Below are 20,032 nucleotides of genomic sequence, written 5' to 3'. Positions count from 1 at the left end.
ATACACCTTTAGCTAGCATGAGCATGCACCTTTAGCTAGCATGATCATGCACCTTTAGCTAGCATGAGCATGCACCTTTAGCTAGCATGAGCATGCACCTTTAGCTAGCATGAGTACACACCTTTAGCACGTGCATACACCTTTAGCTAGCATGAGCATACACCTTTAGCTAGCATGAGCATACACTTTTAGCATGAGCATACACCTTTAGCTAGCATGAGCATACACCTTTAGCACGTGCATACACCTTTAGCTAGCATGAGCACCACCTTTAGCTAGCATGAGCACACACCTTTAGCTAGCAGCTAGCTGGCTGTTGAGGTGTTAGTTGCTGTGATTTTGACAAGTGTGTTGTTGCAGGGACATAGACAAGGTGGACGACTTGATGCAGGACATAAACGAGCAGCAGGAGTTGGCCCAGGAGATCTCTGATGCCATCTCCAAACCTGTGTGCTTCGGGGAGGAATACGACGAGGTGAGTGTGAGGGGAGACATGAAGTCAACAGTTAAGACAAGAAGACTTAGTAAGTCCTGCAAACACAATAGTCAAAGATCCTCTATAGGACAAGAATACCTAGTAAGTCCTGCAAACACAATAGTCAAAGATCCTCTATAGGACAAGAATACCTAGTAAGTCCTGCAAACACAATAGTCAAAGATCCTCTATTGGACAAGAATACCTAGAAAGTCCTGCAAACACAATAGTCAAAGATCCCAAATTTTTTTTTTTATTAAATCAACATAAAAAACACAAGATAGTGCACCAACCCAAAAAACCTCCCTCCCCCATTTCCACTCATTCACACATTGATTGAAACGCACAAAAGGGTTGTTTCTTTCTGTTATTAATATTTCTTGTTCCTACATTATATATCAATATAGATCAATACAGTCTGCAGGGATACAGTCCGTAAGCACACATGACTGTATTTTTTTATGACAAAAAATAAAAAAATACCCCTCCACCGCCCCCCCGGTCCGTGGGACAAATTTTCAAGCGTTGACCGGTCCGCAGCTAAAAAAGGTTGGGGACCACTGCTCTATAGGACAAGAATACTTAGTGAGTCCTGCAAACACAATAGTCAAAGATCCTCTATAGGACAAGAATACTTAGTAAGTCCTGCAAACACAATAGTCAAAGATCCTCTATATCGGGGTGTCCTCGAAGGCCACATTGGGCTAAAAAGTTGATGAGGGGCCAAAAGCATGTAAAATGTGTGTGCGTGAATGTGTGTGTGTGTGGGATGTACTCTGTAAGCCTCACGGGACAGATATTGACAGAATCACAGACTGCATCACAGACTACATACATTTCTGTGAGGACTCCATCATCCCTACAAAAACTGTCCATTGTTACCCAAATAACAAGTCCTGGATCACCAGCCAGCTAAAGGTGCTGCTGAATAAAAAGAAGCCAGCCTTCAGATCCGATGATCGGACGAGTTGAGGAGGATTCAGGGACAGCTTAAAGTTCAGCTGCAAGTAGGGAAATATGCCTACAGGAGGAAGCTAGAGGCTAAACTCCAACAGAACAACACTTGTGATGTGTGGAAAGGCATGAAAGCCATCACAGGCTTCAACAACAAAGCCAAACTGCTGGATGGGGGTGTAGATAGAGCCAACAAGCTGAATTTGTTTTTCAATAGATTTAGCAATGCACCCCTTACTGGCCCTCCCCCCACTACTCCTGTCCTCACACCTCCCCTGAACATCAATACACAAACTCCTTTGCTGTTACCTGCCACCGCTGTTTCTTATTCCCCCACTGAGAAAGCCAGCCCAGTGTGTCTGACACCTGGACATGTGAGACGACAGCTGGAGAGAGTCAATCCAGCCAAGTCAGCAGGCCCTGACCGAGTCAACCCCTGGGTCCTGAAGACTTGCGCTGCTCAGTTGACTGAGATCCTGCACTTCATCTTCAACCTAAGTCTGAAGTCAGAACAGATACCAGCGCTATGGAAACATCCTGCAAAGTGCCGGTGCCCAAGAAGCCCACCCCATCGGGCTTGAATGACTTCAGACCTTTTGCCCTGACGTCCCATGTCATGAAAGTCCTCGAGAGACTTGTGCTGGATCAACTGAGACACCTGGTGGCTCCTTCCCTAGATCCTCTACAGTTTGCATATCAGCCCCATGTAGGAGTGGATGATGCTGTTATCTACCTGCTGCATCATGCTCACTCTCACCTGGATGGTGGGAAGGGCACTGTGAGGATCATGTTCTTTGATTTCTCCAGTGCCTTTAACACTATTCAGCCAATTCTGATGAGAGACAAGTTGCTCAGGATGGGTGTCAGTTCATCCATTGTCTCCTGGATTACTGATTACTTGTCTGACAGGCCCCAGTTTGTGCGACTGGGGAGCTCCCTGTCGGATACTGTGGTCAGTGGTGCAGGTGCTCCACAGGGGACCGTCCTGTCTCCTTTCCTGTTCACCCCGTACACCTCAGACTTCTAGTATAGTTCCAGGTCCTGCCACCTGCAGAAATACTCTGACGACTCTGCTGTGGTCGGGTGTATCAGAGAGGGACAGGAATTGGAGTACAGGACACTGATCGCTGACTTTGTGGAGTGGTCTCAGGCGAACCATCTGGTCCTTAATGTGGACAAGACCAAGGAGCTGGTCATCGACTTCAGGAAGAGAATGACCCCGGTGGAGCCCATCAAGATCCAGGGCCGGGAGGTGGCAGTAGTGGGGCAGTACAAGTACCTGGGAGTCCACTTGAACAGCAGACTGGACTGAAAGGACAACTGCAAAGCTGTTTACAGGAAGGGCATGAGCAGACTCTTTTTCCTGAGGAAGCTTAGGTCATTTAATGTGTGCAGCAAGCTGTTGGAGATATTTTCTCAGTCTGTTGTGGCCAGTGCCCTGTACTTTGCAGTGGTTTGTTGGGGGAGCAGCACCTGCAAAAGGGACTCAAACCGGGATGATATACTGATCCGGAAAGCCGGCCAAACTATTGGCACACAGTTGGAGGCGTTTGTGTCAGTGAGGGACAGGAGGACACTGGACAAACTGCTGGCCATCGTGGACAATCCTGCCCAACCACTTCACCAGACAATTGAGGGACAGACAGGCTCCTTCAGCTTCCTTCCCGCACTGTGCGATTCAAGAACTCCTTCATTCCGCACTCCATCCAGCTGTATAATCACTCGCCATACAGCAATAGATGATATCTGTGTATTACTTGACACCTTCTATGTTAGCTATTTCTCTTTGTTTTTAATGTCTATTTTCTATTTTCTGCTGGATCTACTCTCTATTTTATGCTGCAGCTGTTACATATACTGTAATATTGTCATCATGTGCGTACATGGTCATTGTTATATTTTGTATATATGATATAGACATAATATAATCCCATAGCCGGGGCCATAGAGGTCGGGTGCAATGTGAGCTGGGCGGAAGCCGAAGGCAGGGCACTTGGCGGTCCGATCCTCGGCTACAGAAGCTCGGCTACAGAAGCTAGCTCTTGGAACGTCACCTCGCTGGGGGGAAGGAGCCTGAGCTAGTGCGCGAGGTAGAGAAGTTCCGGTTGCATATAGTCGGACTCACCTCGACGCACAGCAAGGTCTCTGGAACCAGTTCTCTCGAGAGCGGCTGGACTCTTCCACTCTGGCGTTGCCAGCAGTGAGAGGCGACGGGCTGGGGTGGCAATTCTTGTTGCCCCCCGGCTCAGAGCCTGCATGTTGGAGATCAACCCGGTGGATGAGAGGGTAGCTTCCCTCCGCCTTCGGGTGGGGGGACGGGTCCTGACTGTTGTTTGCGCTTACGTGCCAAACGGCAGCTCAGAGTACCCACCCTTTTTGGATTCACTCGAGGGAGTACTTGAGTGCTCCCCCGGGTAATTCCCTCGTTCTACTGGGGGACTTCAACGCTCATATTGGCAACGACAGTGAAACCTGGAGAGGCGTGATTGGGAAGAATGGCCGCCCGGATCTGAACCCGAGTGGTGTTTTGTTATTGGACTTTTTTGCCCGTCACGGATTGTCCATAACGAACACCATGTTCAAGCATAAGGGTGTCCATATGTACACTTGGCACCAGGACACCCTAGGCCGCAGTTCCATGATCGACTTTGTAGTTGTGTCATCGGATTTGCGTCCTCATGTTTTGTACACTCGGGTGAAGAGAGGGGCGGAGCTTTCTACCGATCACCACCTGGTGGTGAGTTGGCTGGTGGGGGAGGATGCCGGACAGACCTGGCAGGCCCAAACGCATTGTGAGGGTTTGCTGGGAACGTCTGGCAGAGTCTCCTGTCAGAGAGAGTTTCAATTCCCACCTCCGGAAGAACTTTGAACATGTCACGAGGGAGGTGCTGGACATTGAGTCCAAGTGGACCATGTTCCGCACTGCAACCTGGCAGCTGAAGGCAAAAGACAGGGCTGAGTGGAGGTCTATGATCCGACCGAAATGAAACAGTCATTGTCGCGCCCGACAGACTGTTATGATGATGATGATGATGATATATGTGTATATATATATATACAGTGGGGCAAAAAAGTATTTAGTCAGCCACCAATTGTGCAAGTTCTCCCACTTAAAATGATGACAGAGGTCTGTAATTTTCATCATAGGTACACTTCAACTGTGAGAGAATGTGAAAAAAAAATCCAGGAATTCACATTGTAGGAATTTTAAAGAATTTATTTGTAAATTATTGTGGAAAATAAGTATTTGGTCACTTCAAACAAGGAAGATCTCTGGCTCTCACAGACCTGTAACTTCTTCTTTAAGAAGCTCTTCCGTCCTCCACTCGTTACCTGTATTAATGGCAACTGTTTGAACTCGTTATCTGTATAAAAGACACCTGTCCACAGCCTCAAACAGTCAGACTCCAAACTCCACTATGGCCAAGACCAAAGAGCTGTCGAAGGACACCAGGAAAAGAATTGTAGACCTGCACCAGACTGTGAAGAGTGAATCTACAATAGGCAAGCAGTTTGGTGTGAAAAAATCAACTGTGGGAGCAATTATCAGTAAATGTAAGACATACAAGACCACTGATAATCTCCCTCGATCTGGGGCTCCACGCAAGATCTCATCCCATGGGGTCAAAATGATCATGAGAACGGTGAGCAAAAATCCCAGAACCACACGGGGGGACCTGGTGAATGACCTGCAGAGAGCTGGGACCAAAGTAACAAAGGTTACCATCAGTAACACATTACGCCGACAGGGAATCAAACCCTGCAGTGCCAGATGTGCCCCCCTGCTTAAGCCAGTGCATGTCCAGGCCCGTCTGAAGTTTGCCAGAGAGCACATGGATGATACAGCAGAGGATTGGGAGAATGTCATGTGGTCAGATGAAACCAAAATAGAACTTTTTGGTATAAACTCAACTCGTCGTGTTTGGAGGAAGAAGAATACTGAGTTGCATCCCAAGAACACCATACCTACTGTGAAGCATGGGGGTGGACACATCATGCTTTGGGGCTGTTTTTCTGCTAAGGAGACAGGCCGACTGATCTGTGTTAAGGAAAGAATGAATGGGGCCATGTATCGTGAGATTTTGAGCCAAAACCTCCTTCCATCAGTGAGAGCTTTGAAGATGAAACGTGGCTGGGTCTTCCAGCATGACAATGATCCCAAACACACCGCCCGGGCAACGAAGGAGTGGCTCCGTAAGAAGCATTTGAAAGTCCTGGAGTGGCCTAACCAGTCTCCAGACCTCAACCCCATAGAAAATCTGTGGAGGGAGTTGAAAGTCCGTGTTGCTCGGTGACAGCCCCAAAACATCACTGCTCTCGAGAAGATCTACATGGAGGAATGGGCCAAAATACCAGCTACTGTGTGTGCAAACCTGGTAAAGACCTATAGTAATCGTTTGACCTCTGTTATTGCCAACAAAGGTTATATTACAAAGTATTCAGTTGAATTTTTGTTATTGACCAAATACTTATTTTCCACCATAATTTACAAATAAATTCTTTAAAAATCCTACAATGTGAATTCCTGGATTTTCTTTTCACATTCTGTCTCTCACAGTTGAAGTGTACCTATGATGAAAATTACAGACCTCTGTCATCATTTTAAGTGGGAAAACTTGCACAATTGGTGGCTGACTAAATACTTTTTTGCCCCACTGTATATATATATATACAGTATATATATATATATATATATATATATATATATATATATATATATATATATATATATATATATATATATATATATATATGTAAAAATGTGTGTGTGTGTATATATATATATATATATATATATATATATATATATATATATATATACCGTATTTTCCGCACCATAAGGCGCCCTGGGTTATAAGCCGCGCCTTCAATGAACGGCATATTTCAAAACTTTGTCCACCTATAAGCCGCCCCGTGTTATAAGCCGCATCTAACTGCGCTAAAGGAATGTCAAAAAAACAGTCAGATAGGTCAGTCAAACTTTAATAATATATTAAAAACCAGCGTGATGTGGGCGCGCATGGAGTCGTATATCAACATGGACGGAGCTGCGTGAAAAAAGCCACCCGGCCTCTTCGCGTAAACTTACCTTAACCACTCGCTCATCTTTTCTTCATCCATCCATCCTTTCGAGTTAGCTTTTATGATGACGCCGGCTGGAAAGGTCTCTTTTGGCAAGGTCTTCCTTTTGAATATCACCATGGGTGGAAGTTTCTGGTCATTAGCATGGCAATCTAGAACCACAGTGAAGGATGACTTCTCATTCCCTGTGGTGCGAATATTCACCGTACGTGCTCCCGTTGTATCCACAGTGCGGTTCACAGGAATATCAAAAGTCAGTGGAACCTCGTCCATGTTGATAATGTTCTCTGGCCGGATCTTTTTTTCAGCTATCTTGTTTTTACAATATGCACGGAAAGTAGCCAGCTTTTCTTGAAAGTCTTTAGGCAGTTGCTGTGAAATAGTAGTCCGTGTGCGGATGGAGAGATTGCGTCTTGGAAACCTGTCGCTTAGTAGGAGCCATTTTGTGGTCTTTACAGATGTAAACACACAAAGGAAATTAAACGTAATATCCGCGCGCTTCTTCTTCTTCTACGCGGGCGGGTGGTTGCTTATAGTAGAAGAAGAAGCGCTTCCTGTTCTATGGGGGCGGGTGCTTACCTTGGCGGTTGCTTGCGTAGAAGAAGAAGTACTTCCTCTTCTACGGGGAAAAAAGATGGCGGCTGTTTACCGTAGTTGCGAGACCGAAACTTTATGAAAATGAATCTTAATATTAATCCATATATAAAGCGCACCGGGTTATAAGCCGCACTGTCAGCTTTTGAGTAAATTTGTGGTTTTTAGGTGCGGCTAATAGTGCGGAAAATACGGTATATATATATATATATATACAGTATATATATATATATGTATGTATATATGTATGTATATATATATATATATATATATATATATATATATATATATATATATATATATATATATATATATATATGTATGTATATGTCTTAATAAGATTATCCAAAAAATAGTGCTCGATACCGTGGTAGAGCGCAATATATGTATGTGTGGGAAAAAAATCACAAGACTACTTCATCTCTACAGGCCTGTTTCATGAGGGGTTCCCTCAATCATCAGGAGATTTTAATAGAAGTATTCACATACCATGGTTTATATAGGGCACAGAGTGGGTAGGTACAGGCTGGCGTAGGGGCGTGGTGATTGGCTCATGTGTTACCTAGGAGGTGTTTCCGTCTGTGACGGCATGCTGATACAATTTCACTGCGCTTGTTGAGGGATGACAGGTCTGGACGGTATATAATAAACAGTTTCTCTTTCAAGCATAGGTTGCATCTTTTATTACCACTATTGTAAGGTGTGCTGGATGCAAGAATTTGCCATGTTATTGAATATTCAACATTATTGTCTTTGAGGTCCCAAATGTGTTTGCTGAGTTCTGTAGTATTCCGCAGGTTTTGGTTCCTGAAAGAAGCCTTGTGATTGTTCCATCTGGTTTTAAACTCTCCCTCGGTTAATCCTACATATGTGTCGGATGTGTTAATGTCCTTGCGTGTTACCTTTGACTGGTAAACGACTGATGTTTGTAAGCACCCCCCGTTGAGAGGGCAATCAGGTTTCTCTCGCCCCTACGCCAGCCTGTACCTACCCACTCTGTGCCCTATATAAACCATGGTATGTGAATGCTTCTATTAAAATCTCCTGATGATTGAGGGAACCCCTCATGAAACAGGCCTGTAGAGATGAAGTAGTCTTGTGATTTTTTTCCCACACATACAGTACATATATATGTATGTATATATGTATATATATATATTTATATGTATGTGTATATATATATATATATATATATATATATATATATATATATATATATATATATATATACACACACACACACACACACACACACACACACACACACACACACACACACACACACACACACACACACACACACACACACACACGTGTGTTTATAGTCGCCCTCCTTGCATGCTTTTGTCCATCTGCCTTGCACCACTTTGACGGGGATCGAAACAGAACGTTAACTTGGCGTGTGTGTGTGTACCGAGCGCATGCACATCCTTCTCCATGGGTATGGTTCCAAGTGTGCTAGACATGCTTCATTAGGAATATGTATTTATATATTTGACATCAAGTATCCACGTCATGTTGTACAGGATGAACTTCTTGCTGAGCTGGATGAGCTGGAACAAGAAGAGCTGGATAAAAACCTGCTGGACATCGGGCCAGAGAACGTGCCCCTACCCAACGTGCCTTCAACCTCCTTACCTTCCAGACCTGGTAGGACCACCACATTCATCATGATATATACATCAAAATTTTATATATATATGTATACTGTAAATATATATATATATATATATACACACACACACACATATGCACACATATACACATATATATATATATATATATATATATATATATATATATATATATATATATATATATATATATATATACATACGCACGCACGCGCACACACACACACACACACATATACTAGGGGTGTAACGGTACGTGTATTTGTATTGAACCGTTTCGGGTACGGGGGTTCGGTTCGGAGGTGTACCGAACGAGTTTCGCCTAAGCTAAAGTCTGAACAAGCTGCTCCGCTTCGTACTGCCTTTGTCTCTGTCAGTACTCCGCAGCACCCAGCATTGTTCCACCCACACAACCATCTGATTGGTTACACATAGAGCGGTAACAGCCATTCAGCAGTGCGTATTCAGAGCGCATGTAACAGCCAATCAGCATTGCGTATTCAGAGCGTTAACAGCCAATCAGCAGTGCGTATTCAGAGCGCATGGTGTCAGTGCTCCAGCGTCGAGCAGATAGGTGTTTAGCAGGTAAGCGTCAGGCAGCGGACTCTCCCCAAATTATAATAAACACCTCCCAGTCTGCTACTAGTAACATCACTATGAGCCCGTTGACGTTCTAGAAACTTAAACTGCAGCTCAGCTCGTTCGCAGTCCTGGCTTGAGGTGAAGGCTAATTCGCTTTTAGCGTAACGTTAGCTCATTTTGCGGTGTGTGTGTGTGTTACGGACAGCAAAGCCCTGTCTGTCTGTTATTTCACTTTACCTTTTTCTGTGTTGATTGAGCTGTGTTGAAGCAGCAAAAAAGGACATTATGTTAAATGAAGAGTTTCTGTCTCTGATAGTTGATATAATAATGTAACTACGTCTTAAAGCCAACATGAACTCCATGGTGTTCAGGGATGAATAGTCTCTCCTATTGCTATTGTACTATTTTTTCAGCTATAGTTACATTAATCATTAGTAATGGAGCAGCCTAGTTTTGAATGGCAGGGTCCCTGCTATCACATGTTGATAAAAATATAACATTTACATAATATAAATCAACTACAGGCTTCCCAAATGCTGTAATAAATTAAGCATGATGAATTGACTTGAAACTGTTTAATGTTGCACTTCTTATATGTACAGGAAAAGTTGTGTCATTTTATTTAATCTGAGCAACAACTTGAGGCAGTTTAATGTTGATTAACGTGGACCCCGACTTAAACAAGTTGAAAAACTTATTGGAGTGTTACCATTTAGTGGTCAATTGTACGGAAGATGTACTGTACTGTGCAATCTACTAATAAAAGTCTCAATCAATCAAAAAAAGCACTTTATATATAGAAAGGTTTTGTTAAGAAACCATTCTGAGCCTTATCTTATTTAGTTTTTATTTTATATATGTTGACCACATTAACCCTGGCAATGGACCCTGTGTTTATATCTACAGTATGTTATGCCATTGTTTACAAATTTGGTAAATAAATAACCAAAAAATGTATATTTTGTTGTTTTCTTACTGTACCGAAAATGAACCGAACCGTGACCACTAAACCGAGGTACGTACCGAACTGAAATGTTTGTGTACCGTTACACCCCTAACATATAAACATATATATATATATATATATATATATATATACAGGTAAAAGCCAGTAAATTAGAATATTTTGAAAAACTTGATTTATTTCAGTAATTGCATTCAAAAGGTGTAACTTGTACATTATATTTATTCATTGCACACAGACTGATGCATTCAAATGTTTATTTCATTTAATTTTGATGATTTTAAGTGGCAACAAATGAAAATCCAAAATTCCGTGTGTCACAAAATTAGAATATTACTTAAGGCTAATACAAAAAAGGGATTTTTAGAAATGTTGGCCAACTGAAAAGTATGAAAATGAAAAATATGAGCATGTACAATACTCAATACTTGGTTGGAGCTCCTTTTGCCTCAATTACTGCGTTAATGCGGCGCGGCATGGAGTCGATGAGTTTCTGGCACTGCTCAGGTGTTATGAGAGCCCAGGTTGCTCTGATAGTGGCCTTCAACTCTTCTGCGTTTTTGGGTCTGGCATTCTGCATCTTCCTTTTCACAATACCCCACAGATTTTCTATGGGGCTAAGGTCAGGGGAGTTGGCGGGCCAATTTAGAACAGAAATACCATGGTCCGTAAACCAGGCACGGGTAGATTTTGCGCTGTGTGCAGGCGCCAAGTCCTGTTGGAACTTGAAATCTCCATCTCCATAGAGCAGGTCAGCAGCAGGAAGCATGAAGTGCTCTAAAACTTGCTGGTAGACGGCTGCGTTGACCCTGGATCTCAGGAAACAGAGTGGACCGACACCAGCAGATGACATGGCACCCCAAACCATCACTGATGGTGGAAACTTTACACTAGACTTCAGGCAACGTGGATCCTGTGCCTCTCCTGTCTTCCTCCAGACTCTGGGACCTCGATTTCCAAAGGAAATGCAAAATTTGCATGGTTGGGTGATGGTTTGGGGTGCCATGTCATCTGCTGGTGTCGGTCCACTCTGTTTCCTGAGATCCAGGGTCAACGCAGCCGTCTACCAGCAAGTTTTAGAGCACTTCATGCTTCCTGCTGCTGACCTGCTCTATGGAGATGGAGATTTCAAGTTCCAACAGGACTTGGCGCCTGCACACAGCGCAAAATCTACCCGTGCCTGGTTTACGGACCATGGTATTTCTGTTCTAAATTGGCCCGCCAACTCCCCTGACCTTAGCCCCATAGAAAATCTGTGGGGTATTGTGAAAAGGAAGATGCAGAATGCCAGACCCAAAAACGCAGAAGAGTTGAAGGCCACTATCAGAGCAACCTGGGCTCTCATAACACCTGAGCAGTGCCAGAAACTCATCGACTCCATGCCACGCCGCATTAACGCAGTAATTGAGGCAAAAGGAGCTCCAACCAAGTATTGAGTATTGTACATGCTCATATTTTTCATTTTCATACTTTTCAGTTGGCCAACATTTCTAAAAATCCCTTTTTTGTATTAGCCTTAAGTAATATTCTAATTTTGTGACACACGGAATTTTGGATTTTCATTTGTTGCCACTTCAAATCATCAAAATTAAATGAAATAAACATTTGAATGCATCAGTCTGTGTGCAATGAATAAATATAATGTACAAGTTACACCTTTTGAATGCAATTACTGAAATAAATCAAGTTTTTCAAAATATTCTAATTTACTGGCTTTTACCTGTGTGTGTGTATATATATATATATATATATATATATATATATATACAAACCCCGTTTCCATATAAGTTGAGAAATTGTGTTAGATCTAAAGATAAATGGAATACAATGATTTGCAAATAGTTTTCAACCCATATTCAGTTGAATACGGTATGCTACAAAGACAACATATTTGATGTTTAAACTGAAAAACGTTTTTTTTTTGCAAATAATCATTAACTTTAGAATTTGATGCCAGCAACACGTGACAAAGAAGTTGGGAAAGGTGGCAATAAATACTGATAAAGTTGAGGAATGCTCATCAAACACTTGTTTGGAACATCCTACGGGTGAACAGGAAAATTGGGAACAGGGGGGTGCCATGATTGGGTATAAAAGTAGATTCCATGAAATGCTCAGTCATTCACAAACAAGGATGGGGCGAGGGTCACCACTTTGTCAACAAATGCGTAAGCAAATTGTTTAACAGTTTAAGAAAAACTTTTCTCTTCCAGCTATTGCGAGGAATTTAGGGATTTCACCATCTACGATCCGTAATATCATCAAAGGGTTCAGAGAATCTGGAGAAATCACTGCACGTAAGCAGCTAAGCCCGTGACCTTCGATCCCTCAGGCTGTACTGCATCAACAAGCGACATCAGTGTGTAAAGGATATCAACACATGGGCTCAGGAACACTTCAGAAACCCACTGTCAGTAACTACAGTTGGTTGCTACATCTGTAAGTGCAAGTTAAAACTCTCCTATGCAAGGCGAAAACCGTTTATCAACAACACCCAGAAACACCGTCGGCTTCGCTGGGCCTGAGCTCATCTAAGATGGACTGATACAAAGTGGAGAAGTGTTCTGTGGTCTGACGAGTCCACATTTCAAATTGTTCTTGGAAACTGTGGACGTTGTGTCCTCCGGACCAAAGAGGAAAAGAACCATCCGGATTGTTATAGGCGCAAAGTTGAAAAGCCAGCATCTGTGATGGTATGGGGGTGTATTAGTGCCCAAGACATGGGTAACTTACACATCTGTGAAGGCGCCATTAATGCTGAAAGGTACATACAGGTTTTGGAGCAACATATGTTGCCATCGAAGCAACGTTACCATGGACGCCCCTGCTTATTTCAGCAAGACAATGCCAAGCCACGTGTTACATCAACGTGGCTTCATAGTAAAAGAGTGCGGGTACTAGACTGGCCTGCCTGTAGTCCAGACCTGTCTCCCATTGAAAATGTGTGGGGCATTATGAAGCCTAAATTACCACAACAGAGACCCTCGGACTGTTGAACAACTTAAGATGAACATCAAGCAGAGTAGATGTGGCAGCTCTCTGCCACCTTACCGTGGTAGAGGAGTTTGCGTGTCCCAATCATCCTAGGAGCTATGTTATCCGGCGGCTTCCATGCCCCCTGGTTGGCTCTCCAAAGACAAACAGGTCCTAGGTGAGGGATCAGACAAAGAGCAGCTCGAAGACTTCTATGGAAATACAAGAACCGAGACTCGGATTTCCCTCGCCCGGACACGGGTCACCGGGGTCCCCCTCTGGAGCCAGGCCCGGAGTTGGGGCACGATGGCGAGCGCCTGGTGGCCGGGCCTGTCTCCATGGGTCCCGGCCGGGCACAGCTCGAAGGGGCAACGCGGGTCCCCCCTCCAATGGGCTCACCACCCATAGCAGGGGCCATAGAGGTCGCGTGCAATGTGAGCTGGGCGGAAGCCGAAGGCAGGGCTCTTGGCGGTCCGATCCTCGGCTACATAAGCTAGCTCTTGGGACGTGGAACGTCACCTCGCTGGGTGGAAAGGAGCCTGAGCTAGTGCAAGAGGTGGAGAAGTTCCGGCTAGATATAGTCTGACTCACTTCGACGCACAGCAAGGGCTCTGGAACCAGTTCTCTCGAGAGGGGATGGACTCTCTTCCACTCTGGCGTTGCCAGCAGTGAGAGGTGACGGGCTGGGGTGGCAATTCTTGTTGCCCCCCCGGAATCTGTGGTGGGCTCTCCTATTTCTGGGGCTGAGGTTGCTGAGGTAGTTAAAAAGCTCCTCGGTGGCGAGGCCCCGGGGGTAGATGAGATCCACCCGGAGTTCCTTAAGGCTCTGAATGCTGTGGGGCTGTCTTGGTTGACAAGACTCTGCAGCATCGCGTGGAAATCGGGGGCGGAACCTCTGGATTGGCAGACGTGGGTGGTGGTTCTTCTCTTTAAAAAGGAGAACCGGAGGGTGTGTTCTAACTATCGTGGGATCACACTCCTCAACCTTCCCGGTAAGGTCTATTCAGGTGTACTGGAGAGGAGGCTACGCCGGATAGTCGAACCTCAGATTCAGGAGGAACAGTGTGGTTTTCGTCCTGGTCGTGGAACTGTGGCCCAGCTCTATACTCTTGGCAGGGTCCTTGAGGGTGCATGGGAGTTTGCCCAACCAGTCTACATGTGCTTTGTGGACTTAGAGAAGGCATTCGACCATGTCCCTCGGGAAGTCCTGTGGGGAGTGCTCAGAGAGTATGGGGTATCGGACTGTCTGATCGCTCCCTGTATGATCAGTGTCAGAGCTTGGTCCGCCTTGCCAGCAATAAGTCGGACACGTTTCCAGTGAGTGTTGGACCCCGCCAAGGCTGCCCTTTGTCACCGATTCTGTTCATAACCTTTATGGACAGAATTTCTAGGCGCAGTCAAGGCGTTGAGGAGATCCGGTTTGGTGGCTGCACGATTAGGTCTCCACTTTTTGCAGATGATGTGGTCCTGATGGCTTCATCTGGCCAGGATCTTCAGCTCTCACTGGATCGGTTCGCGACTGGGATGAGAATCAGCCCCTCCAAGTTCGAGTCCATGGTCCTCGCCCGGAAAAGGGTGGAGTGCCATCTCCGGGTTGCGGAGGAGACCCTGCCCAAGTGGAGGAGTTCAAGTACCTCGGAGTCTTGTTCACGAGTGAGGGAAGAGTGGATCGTGAGATCGACAGGCGGATCGGTGCGGCGTCTTCAGTAATGCGGACGCTGTATCGATCCGTTGTGGTGAAAAAGGAGCTGAGCCGGAAGGCAAAACTCTCAATTTACCGGTCGATCTACGTTCCCATCCTCACCTATGGTCATGAGCTTTGGGTTATGACCGAAAGGACAAGATTACGGGTACAAGCGGCCGAAATGAGCTTCCTCCGCCGTAAGGCTGAAACGACGCGTCGACGTAGTCGACGTCATCGGTTACGTAAATACGTCGACGTCGTTTTTATGCTTCGACGCGTCGCATATTTACGTCACACTGCCGTCATGGCGGAGCGCAAAGCAGATGATGCGAGCGGTGCGAGCGAGGGAAAAAAAGCACGCCAAAAGTCGTCAAAAGTGTGGGAGTATTTCAATAAATGGCCTAATAATGTTGTAGCGGTGAACAGCTGTCTCGTCAGCTGAAGCGCGAGCTCGCAACCGTGGCTGTTTAGCAACCAGCCAAACCCCACTTAATAAAATTATATTTTATCTTAGAGCACATCCGCATCCCTATTCACCTAGGCAACCCCAGGAAATGTATATAATTCGGCATTATTTCGGCCAGTCGGCTTATAAAATCAGAGCCGATCAGTTTACGTTCGCGCGCAGGTGTAACGCGGCGCACTCCTGTCTCATCTGCTGGTGCGCGAGCCCGGTAATTAGACCGCTGTGTCAAATCAAGGTGTACAAAAGACGCCAGCGCAGAGTGGAAAAAGATTTAGTTCATTACAGATAACCCAGAGTTGTGCCAAAAGTATGTAAGATTTAATATTTCTCTTCGTGGGTGTGGCGCACCTGTTGCGCTGGTGAGATTTGGGGGGGGGGGGGGTTGTGTGCATGTAGCGTGCTTAGTCTGGAGGCTAAATACACACAGTGTGTTATGTAACTGTTGTTTAGTGTTGATATTCTTTGCTTAGTTTGATAAATGTTGGAGCAGTTTGCTTCATCAGGAGGGTGAAGTCGCTCAATTTAAAGTGTTGGATTTAACTGTGTTGGTGAGGGCGTAGAAAAAGGGGCATTTTTCTACCAGTAGACAGCGTTTAAGATTGAGTGTTTCACTGCTAAATTAATAATATATTTATATTGAATATGGATTTTAAATATGTATCTAAATAGGTGGTTAATTGGTTAGGTATTTATGTATTTGCATATTGGGTTTTCTGTTGCATTTATCTATTGTGTTTCTGGTGTTAAATGTATTTTATATGTATCTTGGTGCATTTATGTTGACACAATTTATTTAAAATCTGTTTTAACTTAAAGGGAAAAGATGTGTCCATTTTCTTGCACTTGTTTAATGGTTAAGAGTTTGATAGCCTAATTAATAATAATTAATAATTAACCTACTCAGTGGCCTAGTGGTTAGAGTGTCCGCCCTGAGATCGGTAGGTTGTGAGTTCAAACCCCGGCCGAGTCATACCGAAGACTATTAAAAATGGGACCCATTACCTCCCTGCTTGGCACTCAGCATCAAGGGTTGGAATTGGGGGTTAAATCACCAAAAAATGATTCCCGGGCGCGGAACTGCTGCTGCCCACTGCTCCCCTCACCTCCCAGGGGGTGAACAAGGGGATGGGTCAAATGCAGAGGACAAATTTCACCACACCTAGTGTGTGTGTGACAATCATTGGTACTTTAACTTTAACTTTAACTTTTAATAGTTGTAAATTATGGGATTGATAATTGATTGATTTTTTACAGCATGTTAATCTTGTGGTGTTTTGTCCTTAAAGGTTTTTCACCTACTAAAGAAGCTAAAGGCTACTAAAGACAGCTAATGACAGCTAAAGAAACTAAAGTCTATTAACACTGCTAAAGACTGCTAAAAAGACTAAAGAAGAAAAAAGAAGCTGTTTCTTGGTTGGAAAAACTGTTGCAAACTAAAGGAAAATAAAAGGAAAAAGTAACTACGGTCTGGTCTTTTGAGTGAAATCCAGAAGCCACATTCAGCATTGGTACATCCCTTCAAGTGTGGGATAAGCACAGCGAAAAAAGCAAAACACTTGACAGTTGTTGTATGCACACTGTGTCGAGCGGAAATGGCCTATCATAGCAGCACAACGGCTATGAAGGAACATTTGAAAAGAAAACACCCGACAGCGTTCTTGCCATCACTATCAACTAGTCAATCGTCCGCGTGAGTATACGTTGTCATCATTACACAAAATCATGAATGTGTCATTTGTATCTGCGTTGTAAATTCATAAACTAAAACACTGTTTCGCTCTGAGAGGCGCGTTTGGCGTGCCTGTTCAGTGTTTACAAAGACGCGCTCCTCTTTAACGCTAACGTTAATTAGTTGTGCAAATACCTTTTACAACATTAACAGTTACATATACTATGTACAAACCAACAATTAACTTTCACTTTAATCATACTATCATTGTTGTGTTATTAAGCAAAATAAGCAATACTTTTACTTTTGTTGAAATGTTTACACTGTTACAGAATATTTCGTTTTGCACTTTTTTGTATTGGATGTTTATCTTTATTTTTGCACATTTTAAAGCAAAATAAGCAATACTTTTACTTTATAAATGCTTATACTATTGCAGAATATTAAGATTTGCACTGGATGTTTACTTTTATATTTGCACATTAAAAAGCAAATAAGCTACTTTTAATTTTGTTAAATGTTAAAAGTTTTAAATGTTTACATTGTTACAGAATATTTTGTCATGTTGTTGTCAATGTTGACTGAGTGGCCATACTTTTTTTTTTTGTATATAAAAGTCATGCCTTTTGAAAAAACTGGCCAACATTTATTTTTTCATCTTCATTTTAAATTAAAAAAAAAATCGTTAAAAAGAAAAATACTCTATAGATTAATCGAAAAAATAATCTATAGATTAACCGATTAATCGAAAAAAATAATCTATAGATTAATCGATAGAAAAATAATCGTTAACTGCAGCCTTACTCCGCCGGGTGGCGGGGCTCTCCCTTAGAGATAGGGTGAGAAGCTCTGCCATCCGAGGGGAGCTCAAAGTAAAGCCGCTGCTCCTCCACATCAAGAGGTGGTTCGGGCATCTGGTCAGGATGCTATCCGAACGCCTCCCTAGGGAGGTGTTTAGGGCACGTCCGACCGGTAGGAGGCCACGGGGAAGACCCAGGACACGTTGGGAAGACTATGTCCCGGCTGGCCTGGGAACGCCTTGGGATCCCCCGGGAGGAGCTGGACGAAGCGGCTGGGGAGAGGGAAGTCTGGGCTTCCCTGCTTAGGCTGCTGCCCCCGCGACCCGACCTCGGATAAGCGGAAGAAGATGGATGGATGGAGAAAAAAACAAAACTTTATGACTTTGAACATCAAATATCTTGTCTTTGTAGTGCATTCAATTGAATATGGGTTGAAAAGGATTTGCAAATCATTGTATTCCGTTTATATTTACATCTAACACAATTTCCCAACTCATATGGAAAGGGGTTTGTATATATATATATATATATATATATATATATATATATATATATATATATATATATATATATATATATATATATATATATATATATATATATATATGCACATATATATATATATACATATATATGCACACACATATATATATATATATATATATATATATATATATATATATATTAGGGCTGTGAATCTTTGGGTGTCCCACGATTCGATTCAATATCGATTCATATATGTATATATATATATGTATATATATACACCATATATATATATACACACCATATATATAATATAAACGTATGTATGTATATATATATATATATATGTATGTATATATATATATATATATATATATATATGACAGCACTAACATACATATATATATATACATATACTGTATATATATATATATATATATATAAATATATACAGATATAGAAAGTTTGAAGTGTTATTTCTCACACTCCCAGCAGCAAAGAAAGTGGAGGATGAAGATGACATGGATGACTTGCAGCGCTGGGCAGAAGCCATGTGATCACGTCAATATATCATCTGTACTCTCACCTGTATCGCCAGCTGGACACCCCATGGACTCATACTGTGTGTGCGTGTGCGTGTGCGTGTGCGTGTGCGTGCGCGTGCGCGTGCGCGTGCGCGTGCGCGTGTGCGCGCGTGCGTAGGACTGAATTGGACACTCCAAAAGAAAATATGTTTATTGTCAGAATGAAGAAACTGTTGAACATGACACTAATTTGTATGCCCTGATATCTTCTTGTTCGCTTTAGCATCTTTCACTACACTGTGTGAAATTCCTGACTTCTATTTCTTATTTTATCTTTCATTTCAATTTATCTTTCATTTCAAGTTATCTTTTATTTGAAGTTATCTTTTTATTTCAAGTTATCTTTCATTTCAAGTTATCTTTCATTTCAAGTTATTTCATTTCAAGAGTGTTTGCCACAATGAGTGTTTGCTCCTCCATCCTCTGGTCACACATGATGTAAATAACACTTTTTCTACACCCTCCGCTCCAGGAATCCTCCTCTCATGACGTCTTATATTTCACTTGAAGCCCCTCCTGTCCGACTGTATTCAAAAGGAGACGTCAATCATCTCTTTGTAAGGTTTAGTGTTGCTTCTGTTCTATTTCATACTTCAAATCCCCATTGTATATTTTTCATTGACAAAAAAGTCCCACAGGTGAATTACAGACAGGCAAGCATGTTTGCTGTTCTACGGAATGTTTTATTTATCCAGAAATGAATATTATTTGAAAAAAATAATTAAAAGAAGTAAATTCTTGTACTTGTGTCGCCCTCTTTTTTTATTTTATTTTGTGAAAGCCTTCGTAATATCACAATAAATATGCTCATTTCTTATGAATACCTCAAGTGTTCATCACAGACTGTCATTTCTGAGTCAAAATATGTAGTTATTTCTAATATGAGAATACAGTTTTAATACAAAAAAAACAAAACTTTTTCAAAATAATTATTGTGAAAAACTATCAGTTTGTAGAAATATACTGACATTTCAATATTACATTTGTAATAATACAATAGGTTTGGAATGCATGAATTTGTTCATTTCCATGAATAAAGTTGTGACATGGCAATGAATCATCACGTGGCGAGAATACGTTTGGCA

At 42.9% G+C, this 20,032-nt stretch overlaps 1 protein-coding gene across 2 annotated transcripts in view; it reads left to right on the top strand.

Annotated features, from left to right (window-relative positions):
• Positions 1-19,690, top strand: part of LOC133622701 (charged multivesicular body protein 4b-like) — a 30,575-nt gene extending 10,885 nt beyond the window's left edge. Inside the window, exons 3-5 of one of the 2 annotated variants that reach the window (XM_061985566.2) lie at positions 361-475; positions 8,632-8,755; positions 18,859-19,690. In XM_061985566.2, the coding sequence (XP_061841550.1) occupies positions 361-475; positions 8,632-8,755; positions 18,859-18,920 (301 nt within the window). In that variant the 3' untranslated portion in view covers positions 18,921-19,690. Of the gene's footprint in view, positions 1-360; positions 476-8,631; positions 8,756-18,855 lie in introns of both variants that reach the window. The other variant, XM_061985565.2, reaches the window with a different exon arrangement.
• The last annotated feature ends 342 nt before the right edge of the window (positions 19,691-20,032 follow it).

The sequence above is a fragment of the Nerophis lumbriciformis genome, linkage group LG23 (assembly GCF_033978685.3).
Source record: "Nerophis lumbriciformis linkage group LG23, RoL_Nlum_v2.1, whole genome shotgun sequence".
In the NCBI taxonomy this organism is placed as follows: Eukaryota; Metazoa; Chordata; class Actinopteri; order Syngnathiformes; family Syngnathidae; genus Nerophis; species Nerophis lumbriciformis.
This window is presented reverse-complemented; position numbering and strand designations above follow the sequence as displayed.